Genomic DNA, 11,174 nt, shown 5'->3' on the forward strand with positions numbered 1-11,174 from the left:
CATCTAGCATTTTATTTCTCAGTTCATGCTACACATTTAAAATAATCATTATTGACCACAGAAATAAAAAAATTAAAGTTTTAAAACTGAGTAAGCTCTTCAATGACATTGGGTGACTAAGTATAGTGAGAAAATAACAGACATAACATTTTAAATATAGTATTTGTTATTATTACAACCAGACAATCAAGATGGACAAAGTACACAACTTAGTATGCTGTAAATCTGTTCATAAAATCTACACCCATAATATTCATATAAAATGAAGTCTGGGACCAAAATGAATTTCTAAACTTAAGATTATTATTAACAGTCTGAAATTCATACCCTGCTTTCACCCATTAAACTATGGTTTAACAGCTTTGAATTATACATCATACACTTTATACAAAACTATTTATACAGAAGCAGAAGAACTATACCTCAAATTAGATCATTTTTTAATATATTTGGCATACTTGTTTACATCAAAATCATCAGTGATATCTTCTTCGATCTTTATTTTCTTCTTTGGCTTTCTCTTCTCCAATCTCTGCTTCATTTCTTCTTCACTTAGTGATGATAAATCTATCGGCAACTAATGCATAAAGAAATATGATAATAAATAACAAATTACAATGTAGAACAAAACAATAACACTGAAATGTATTTTACCTTTCTGAATATGAAATTCATGATCTGAATTTATCTCTGGGCGTTCATGATATCTTATTTTCATTAATGAGTGAATTATTTTGACAATTAATAATCTCCCAAACCAACCACACATTATATACTGCTCCTTCATATTGACCATGAATCATATCATGAAATAGAGCTCATCGATTTTAACAGGGTGCATCACTTGTAAAACCAAATACCAAAAGAATGATACATTGAAGTTTCAGTTTGTTACTTATACAAGGTCAAAATTTCCATCCAAACTTTCATGTGGTAGGTACTTTCATATCAATAAAACCTATACATATAAATAAATCCTCACACCAAAACTCTTTCAGGCATAAGTGTGATCAAAAATATTTTCAAAAATAATAATGAGCTTTAAAGAGAGAGTTGATGAAATGATATTCTGGCTGTACTCATTGAATAGCTTATTAATTCTTAAAAATGCAAATTCTACAATGCAACAATTTCAGAGTGTAAAAATAATCCGTCTTGATCGTGGTTTCCATTAATTATCATTAGATAAAATGAGATTGCTTGGAGTGAAGTTATAATAATGAATAAGTGATACAAAGCATAGTTTCCAGCCCAAAGCATGTGTCAGGCCCGAAGTTTTCTGGATTCAATATGGGCCGGAGTTACTTTTTAATCTAAGTTATTTGCTTTCAAAAGTAATCTCCAATGTTTGGCAAAGGAAAATATAATCACTTAGACAATTTCCTCCAAAGATGCAGATAGGTAGTATGAATAAATCAGGAATATTCCAATGGTCCCCTGAGTTAGAATGATAATGGTAATTTAACAAGCTTGGAGGAATCGCCTGACCAAAATGGTAATGAAAATCTAAGAATGAGTGATGATGATCATAATAAAAGCTGGAGAAAAACTTATTTTATTCTGCCATATGGATTAGCACTGCAGTCTCCTACAAGTGGCTAAGCATTCTCTTTACCTTGATGTCCACTTTATTAGAAATATGGCAAATAAATAGAACCATAGCAAAAGGGTATTGATAGGAAGTTTAGTAGTTAATGCAATTAAACGCAAAGCGATTTACTTTACTTATATCTATGGATATTCATGCAGTCTTTTAAAAAAGTACATAAATAGCTACTATGTTAATAGAATTATCAAAAAAATGAACAATTTCAACCTGATTGCATGCAGGCTAAGTTAAACGTACCTATTTTCAGGCATTACATGAAAGACTACTTGACAAAGTTCATTCTCCATGTAGGTTCCACAGATAATACCTGTAACCCTCATAGCCCACTCACACTTGATGTTACTCTAACCCATAGTCAGAATAATGTTATTAATTCAATCCCATAATCAAAGCAACTTATTTCTCTTCTACAAGAGGAATTGAGAACTTTGCACAATTTTACATCTTCATAACTTTTTCAGCATTTCATTCAACAATTAACTTTGGTGCCACGGCCTCATTCAGTTCTTTTGATGAGAGATGATGCTCTGATAACATGTTCATGTACAATGAATATATCATTAAATAAACCACCTCTTTATTTTTATTAGAAAAAGTGTACTATTTTTCAATTGAAAATACAAATTAACAGTCTGTAATAATTGGAACTTTATTTTAAACCTTTTTTTCTAAATCATTCCAAGGTGCTTCCACTTAGGATAATTAATTGAATTAGTTAACTTGATCATCGAAAATTAATCATCTAGCCTCGTAAGTTGGGCATTTTGAAAATAAATGATCTCATAGGAGCATTTCATTTAATCTTGCAAGAATGTAGAGCAGTCTGTTCTCTAATAAGTTCTCAGTGCTGGTCTTAACCTGTGACTTTGCAGATAACTGGTCAGCAATCCTCCCTGACAAAATCAACTGTTACCATTGGAAAAATATCCAGATTTCAAAGTTTTGTGATCAGACTTTAGACATCAAGTCCAATCTTCAGTGGCAGTGGGTGTAGATGCAACCCAAAAATTCTTAAATACCACATTCTATATTCAATTCAATGGAAAAAAAAACTCCAAAGCATTATTTGAAAAGATTTAAAACTGGATAACATTTTGGATGGAACTGTGGGTTTGTCAAAAACTAATGCCAGTTCTTTGAGTTTTCGTGGAGGACCCAAAGAGAAAAAGGAAGCGTCTTTACACCCACAGGTTTAGGGAAAAATGCCTGTGATAGAGTGGGTGGTTCATGTAAACATGCTTCCTCTAAATTCAACCTTCGAAAAGAAGGAGAGCAAGCTATGTGGGATTCCCATACTTTCTGAAACCCCTAAAACCAAACTTCTGTCTTCCACTAGTGAAATTAATTCTTTTCGAGCTAGCAAAGAAATACAGAGCAAGCAAAAAATCAAAATAATTTTACTGACATAGAATAGGAATATTAATAATACATTACATTATCATCCTTTAGAGTACCTTAAGTATCAACAAAAGGTAACATCTGGTAGAAAAAGAACACACTCTAAAGGATACAAATACCAATAGCTTGGAATATTTAACAGATATTTACAACACTGTATAGGAATATCATGGGATTAGGAGAGGAAGGAAGTATGTGAATTTGAAAAGGGGTTTCTGATAGTGTTGGATGTCAGGTTGTATTTTGGTAGGAAAGGTAAAGAAATGTATCATTACACAATTGCATAGTCAGCATCCATCCAAACCTACCTTAACAGATAGAAATACAATAACCATAATTATAACAATTTCAATCCCAAATGCTTTCTCCTAAGATAGTAAGGAGGTAGAGAGTGATTCTATAAGTTTACAATACTTTATTAAGTATTTTCGGGTCTTTCAGCTGGTCAGAGCTTCCATCTTGGCCGACGTTTCAAAGCAACACTTGAACATTGTCCTCAGGGCAAATGAGGTCAATGCTCGAACACTCATGTGGCCTTTGGACGATGCTCGCGTGGGGCTTCGAAACGTTGGCCAACATGGGAGCCCTGGCCCGGTGAAAGACCCTAGAAAACTTCATCAAGTTGATCCCCAGGGAAAGCATCAGATCATAATTTACTTGCCAATGTTCACATGATTATGGAATTTAATGGTGCCAATTCTTAGGCATTTGCCATGGCCTTTTTTAATATTAAGGACATTTCAGTCATATATTAGGTTGGAGATCATGAAACAAAAATCCAGAATAGGTGGAGGGACAAGGGAGACAATAGTCTAACATTGTTGAATTCCTTGCCTGCACAACAGATGAAAAATTAAAAAACATCTTATTTGCCTTCACAGTGTCCTTGCCTCCTTAAGTTACGGTTCAGACGTACTGGGCAAATAACTACTTTAATTGAAAAAAAAAACAAATTTAAAAAATACTCATCATAATAAGATATACATTTTAATAGAGGGCTAAATTTAGAGAAAGTTCATTACAACACACTCTTTCATGCTGATAGCTGCGTGGCTGTTGTCACAGGACTGGATCAGAGCAGGGGGAAAATTAATTAATGAACTTAGAAGTACACACCAAAGCGTTTTCATACCGTAATAATTTTCCTCGGTTCATGGTAACGAATATTTACAGATGATCCATCTGGAAGTACGAGCACTGTTGGATACATCCTTGCATATATCAGACGGTGAGGTCTAGTTATGCTGGCAGAATTACAGTTTATACGTCTGATACATAATTTCAACGATGCCGGCAAAACATTTTTCAAGCCAAGATGAACTCCGCTACTGGAAAATAATAAGCAACGGAAAATATTGAAGGTGACTTATTTTTTAAGATTGGGGACATAATATGTAAAAAATTTCAATTCGCAAAACTTCTAATTGACAGAATTGGAAAATCCAACAGCTAAGTTTGGTGTAAACAAACCATATGGAGGTAGCCATATTTCCTATGCTGCAACATTCGATTCGAGAGTTCCTCGGGTTCTTTGTATCGAAGATACATGGCGCTTAAATCAAAATAATTTAAAATATGTACTGTGACATGTTCACATCTAAACGTTCATAGATGGCTGTTCTTGGAACATCGTCTCTTGCACTTATTATCTTCACACTGCCTGAAAAGAAATATAGGTAATATGTAGTAGCTAAAGCTATAACATGTGGCGAACCGTTAGAAAGCTACTTCGATAACAGCTACATACTATTCAAATCTTATGCATGATCTAAAACTACAAGAAGCAACATGGTTCTCAATGTACCCTTTTTTCTTATTCAAATAATTAAGATTTTTGCAATATACATTTTTTTAATTTTATGTCATAAAAGATCCTTTTAAGTATTCAGTTAACAAGCATTCAAATGTCAGTACATTCACATGTTTTTCTTATTTCATTCAGGCTGAAGAACTTCGAATATTGAAGAAGAATATTGATGAAAGATCTCAGGTTTTCCCGGCGTATGGTATTCAAGAAGTTCTCTCGGGTTTCCCACCGGGTCAGGTTGCAGTACACCGACGTTTCGAAGGCTGACTCTGCCATCGTCTTCAGGGTGAAGTCACTCACTCACTTCACCCTGAAAACGATGGCAGAGTCAGCCTTCGAAACGTCGGTGTACTGCAACCTGACCCGGTGGGAAACCCGAGAGAACTTCTTGAAAAGAATATTGATGTTAAAATATTTTCCCAAGTAGTCCATTACAGTGCTCAATTTTGAATTATAGACGACTGAATAAATAAATAATTATATATATATAACCTGTGCTGGTGGGAGTAATAATAATTGCTCCTGGTAGGGCCACCCATGCCAGATAGGTCGAAGGTTAGGAGCCTGACGAAAGGTAGTCCACGCAGCGTCTGTTCCTCAGTGAGGTGGCTGCAATGGCGTCTGACCCCAGTGGGGCGGCCAGTAAGTGATGGTGTCACGTTAAAAACATTATTGAGGAAGGCAACGGGAAACCACCTCATTTATCATTCCCAAGATTAAAATGATGGACAATACAGAGATTTTGAGGCCTGGCAACTACGGGGCTCGGCCTAATCGGCCGTGTGTCGTGCCCAGCAGCGTGGGAGGCAAGGCTTCCGCGGTCGTCATCCCACGAAACCCTTGCAAGGGTAAACCAGTAGCAGTAGGACAGAAGACGCAGAAGAAGAAGACCAAATTAGTTCGAATAGGAACGTGGAATGTTAGGACGATGATGAGGACAGGGAAATTGGAGAATGTTAAGCGAGAGATGGAAAGGGAACAGGATAGGAATGTTGGACGGGATGAAGGGAGGAAGAAAGTACTCAGAGATGAAGAGGGACCTGATTTAGAGTAGGATGCTGGATTTTGTGTATTGTTAGGAGCCACAAAATATTTATTTGGTAGCTGTTTCCATCAAAAAAACCTATCTTAACCGGTAGATTAACTAAATAAATAATAATAAATATATATATAACCCGATTTTTAATACTAAGATTCATTTACTGCAGCCCTCCATTTTTCCCTATTTACTGTTAATTCCCTCACCTTTAGATAGGTTCGCTATTTTACGTCCTTCATAATTTGCCATATGTACTTGTCTCTTTGCCTTCCTCATAAGATTTCTCCTTCAATTTTTCCTTCTATTATGTTTATAACTAATCCATTGTACCTCAAGGTATGTCCAATACATCTAGTTCTTCTTTGCTGTAGAGCTCCCCATATGGTCCTTTAATCTTCTGCTCTTCTATACACTTCATCGTTCCACACTTTGTCTATCCATTTAATCTTCAGCATTCTCCTCCAGCACCATGTTTCAAATGCTTCTATTCTTCGTTGGTCCACTTTACCAATATTCCATGTCTCCAATCCATAGAGTGCCATGCTCCAAACGAACGTTTGGATGGACTGCTTCCTTGTTTGCAATCTTATGTTCTTTGAGCATAGTATTTGCCTCTTCTCGATGAATGCCTCTTTGCTTAGGTTATTCTTTACTTGATGCTCGTCGAGCTTCTTCCATCCCAAGTTATACTGCAGCCCAAGTAGATGAAGGATTCCACTTACTGTAGTTTCACTCCTCAAATTGAGATATCTGCATTCAGCTTCTGTCTACCACACAAAAGAATTTTTGTTCTCTTCTTGTTGATGCTCATATTATATTCCCCCAGTACTTGGTCCTTAGTATTCAGGTTTGCTTGCAGGTCTTCTCATGTCTCTGCTACTACTGCAATGTCGTCTGCGAATCGCAGCATGTTAATTTCCTTGCCATTCACCTCGACTCCTTTAATGCCCAATCCTTATGCTTCCTTTATTGCCTCTTCTGGATATATGTTGAATAGAGCTGGGGAGAGGTTGCAACCTTCTCCAACTCCTTTGTTTATTTTGGCTTCTATTTTCCTTCTTTTTTCATTTGCATGGTTATTACCTGATTCTAGTAGAGGTGATGGATTTTTCTTCTGTCATTTCAGTTCATTCCAAGCACTTCTAGTATATTGAACATTTTGTTCCATTCGACATTGTCAAAGGCCTTCTCCAAGTCCACAAATGCCACATAGGCTTGTTTACATGGATCAATTTTTCGGCCAGTACCCTCAAGCTGAGTATTGCCTCACTTGCTCCTCGGTTTTTCTGAATCTGAATTGGTTTTCTAAGAGGCTTTCTTCTACCCTTCCTTCTTCCATCATCTGATTATCTGAGTAAGTATTTTCGATGCATGAGAATTCAGGCTCAATGTTCTGTGTTCTTCGCATTAATCTGTTCTACGTTTCTTCGGTGATCATTACACTCTTCTCGAAGTCCTCAGGTAGTCTTCCACTGTCGTAGATATCTTTCATTATTTCAAATCGGGTATCCTTTGCATTGGCCCCAAGTGTATAAATCATTTCCCCGTTTATTTTATCAACTCCCAATGCCTTATTATTCTTCAGGTCTTTCATGGCTCGGTAGAATTCACTTCTCACTATTTCCAGGCCCCGTTTGTCTTCTTCTATCATGCTTTCTTCTTCAAGTAAGTCACCTTCAAGTGGTTCAGGCCCTTGATAGAGATCTTCAATGTATTCCTTGCATCTCTTTCCAATGTCTTCATCTTCTATTAGTATCTTTCCATTAGCATCTCGGACATTGTAGGACTTTGTTTTTCTTACTCCGAATTGTGTCTTCACCAGTTTATAAGCAGTTTCACTGTTTCCCTTCCATATGCTGTCATTGATTTCCTTGTAGCAGCTTTCTATCCACTCTTCCTTCACCTTGTTGTTCTCTCGTATGGCTTGGTTCCGCAAATTCTTGGATTCTTGTATTTTCTTCTTTCCTCTATGAGGTATCTTATTTGAGCATTTATCTATGGCGTTTGGTTGGTGCTGTCTTACTCACGAATGGCTCATCTGCTATTTCAGTTATGATATTCTTCATGTCCTTCTATGCTAGTCGCTTTGATTCCTTCTATTTTTCTGTCAATGGTCGTGGCAAACTTTTCTCTTGCCTGCTTTTCCTGCAGTATTTTTGTGTTCCATCTGGGTTCCAGTGTCACTTTCTTAATTTTCTTGTATCACAGTTGGCTGTTCATGACCACCAGGTTGTGATTGCTATTTATATCTCCGCCGGGGTAGCTCTTGCATTGCTTAACTTGGCTTACGTATCTCGTTCTCACGAGGATGTAGTTAATATATATGTATATATATATATATATATATATACACATATATATACGAGGGTCATCCGGAAAGTAGTACCCGTTCGTGAAATAAAGACACAAAAGTAAATATTAACAAACATAAAAAATTTTATTTGAAAGAGGATACTTTAAACTACTTCTCAACATAATCTCCAAGCAAATTAAGGCATTTGTCATAACGTGTGACAAGTTTCTGTATTCCTGCTGCATAGTCCTTCGCCGCCAGCTCATTGAGATACGCGAGGGACCCATCTTGCACAAATTTTTGCATAATGCAGATGGTGTTTAACAATTTCATGAACAATTGTTCGAGAAACATTGGGAAAATGCTCACAGATGTCATCAATTGTGACGCGCCGATCGTTCCTCACGAATTCGTCAACTGAGCTCACCAGTTGGTCTGTAATGACAGACGGTCTCCCCGAACGCTCATCGTCGTGTGTGTTCCCCCTCCCCATGTTGAAGTTGCGACACCACCGCCGAAAAGACGACTCGTCCATTACATTGTCTCCATACACCTCCTTTAATTGGCGATGAATATCACATGGGCGAACGTTTCTTGCATTGAGGAATTTAATCACTGCCCTCACTTCACAACTGGCGGCGTTCTCAATTTTTTTAAACATTGTAAACAATCACAGAAACAACACAGGCAATGCTAGCGTCACGCAACTTGGCTCAGAGAAGGCAGACAAGCCACTGAAGCTATCTGACCTCGTCCAGCGGCTACTCGCGTCGTCAGCACTTCATGTGGCATGAACGGGTACTACTTTCCGGATGACCCTCGTATATCGGTGTCTTCTCCTTAGTTATTTAGTTTCTTTTGGAAAGAAGCATAACTGTAGTATTTTGTTTGCGGTAAGTTTTGGATGTCTTGAGCTCTAAGATGCTATTTCTTACGCCTGCCGTTTCATACTTAATATGTTTTTATAGGAGGCAACTGACAGCTAAGGTCATTTGCGCCATTAGGGATGGATGGGAAAGAAAGGGTGGAGAGAAACCTGGCATTGGCCTACCCTTGTTGAAAGATGCCAAGGGGTTCGCAGTTTAACGTCCCATCCAACGGACGTCTTACTCAAAGTGCTCTCCACAAAGCGCCTCTAATAGGGGTCGGGATACTGCTGAAAAAAATATTTGTTATCTCCAGGATTTGAACCTGGACCCTCTCGGTGGGAGCCCTGTACATTAGCCAACTCACCATCCTGATCCCGAAATGTACTTTAGAAAATTTTCTTCAGAAATCAAAAAGCCTAGTAGCAAAAATGGCATTCGAAAAGGATATTAGCTATTTTTAAAATGAAATTCCAATAGTAAATTTCAGAATTTCTGTAATTATTGTGAGCCAATAACCATGTACATATCTGTAGTTATTATGCAAGGGAATGAGTGAAAGGCATCCACACATCTATTTATAGCCATAATTCCATGAACATTTTTCGGCATGTGGAATCACTGTAATGGTATCATATGCCTCAATTATTTTCCAGCAATATCATAAAAAGCCACCATCAATTTTTTGTCATCAGTACTTCATGCAATCATTTGACATAAATAATGAACCAGGGAAGACCATTCACAGTCAACGATCCATTACCAATCAAACTGCTCTGCATCCACATTTCTTCCAACAGCACTCTCTCCTGCTTAATGCTTCTTTTATGTACTCCAATTTCAATTGTCAGCTTAACCTTCCTTTGTCTTGAAAGTGGACTTTGTCTTGAAAACCTCATTTTTTTTATTGACATTTATTCTCAACACACACATATGACACTGATTTTCTGTGTTCAGCAATGATGCAGTCCTTTGAATGACTGCCTAACTAAAACTCAGTCATCCAGGAATCTTAGTTTCAGGCTTAAATTTGTGGAATTCCTTCATGATGAGGGTAGAAAAAGAAACTTAACACTTCCACATACAGATTTAATACTTCTAACAACCATGGTTTCGATCCGGGTGTTGATGATGTGCAAGCATCAAAACTATAGTCGGGTGAAGCATTGAATCTTTATGTGGAAATGCAAAGTTTCTTTTTCTACCCTCATCATCCATAAATCTGATTTTATGAATTCCCCACCTACCTTCTTTCCTCCCATTCCTCTGAAGGAGGTATCGTGGTGGAAATAATGACACCTCCTAACAATTAACAAAGTTTATTGTGCTCAGAAAATTAAAACCTTGATGAGGCGATTGAACAGTAATTATTCAGTAAATATTCGGCCGTGCGGTGGCGAAGCCAGGAGAGAATCCTTCACCAGGAAGCAGCGTCCTTGGGTTGACCACGATGGCGGCGCGCGTGACGGTCCAGAGCCAGTCAGAAAGAGAGTGAGAGAGAGAGTGGCTCTGGCGGCGTGGTTGCGCCCTGGCGGCGGACCCTGGTGGCGAACGCCGGAAGCCAAAACACTTGCCGGCGAAGGCGCGTTCGCAATGGCGCTCAATGATGATTCAAGGGTTGAGCCGCCACACCACCCCCTTGGTTGTTTTATAGTCCCTGGTGATTAGTAGACATTGGAAAAATTGTGGAAACAGGAGGTGATAACGGGTGCGCGGGCAAGGAAGGAGGGTGTAGCGGTGGTGGAAGCATGACAGGTTAGGTAATGAAGTCAAGACAACGAAAGAAAAAGAGAAAAAAAGAGAAAATTATAGTTGAAATTCTTCAAGATGCGATGGAAAGCGCACGCGTCTCCCAGATCGGGTTGTCCGTTCGCTGCGCTGTGTGCGCAGTGCAGCACCTGGGGGCTGAGGGTCTGGCGGTGCAGGCAGCGTAGCTGGGCGCGATGTGAAGGCGGCAGGCCGTCTTTCGTCCGGTTCTGCTGTCTCCAGCTGTGGCGCGGTGTGGTGAAGCGGTAGGGCTGCCTGGTGGTTATAAATTGGTAGGTTGGATACCATAAAGGCAGGTTTGAGTCTGTCGAGAGAAATGAACACATCACGGTTTGGTAAGCGGACTTTGTACGCCTTATCATTCCGTTCTAAAACTTTAAACGGCCCGTCATATG

At 38.4% G+C, this 11,174-nt stretch overlaps 1 protein-coding gene across 1 annotated transcript; it reads right to left on the reverse strand.

Moving 5' to 3' along the window:
- Positions 1–4,659, reverse strand: mRpL55 (mitochondrial ribosomal protein L55). Its single transcript, XM_071587975.1, has 3 exons — positions 4,478–4,659; positions 4,140–4,335; positions 1–577 (listed from the first exon to the last, which is right to left on the reverse strand). Exons 1-3 carry the CDS (start codon positions 4,492–4,494, stop codon positions 434–436), a joined length of 357 nt encoding a protein of 118 aa, XP_071444076.1. The 5' UTR covers positions 4,495–4,659; the 3' UTR covers positions 1–433.
- Positions 4,660–11,174: the final 6,515 nt, after the last annotated feature.

This window comes from Hetaerina americana, unplaced genomic scaffold (genome assembly GCF_022747635.1).
Source record: "Hetaerina americana unplaced genomic scaffold, ioHetAmer1.1.p SCAF_3, whole genome shotgun sequence".
Lineage (NCBI taxonomy): Eukaryota > Metazoa > Arthropoda > Insecta > Odonata > Calopterygidae > Hetaerina > Hetaerina americana.

Coding starts and splice junctions, on each gene's coding strand:
- mRpL55 (XM_071587975.1), bottom strand. Junction 578..4,139: donor AACCGAGGAAAATTATTACG/GTATGAAAACGC, acceptor TTTATGCATTAG/TTGCCGATAGATTTATCATC.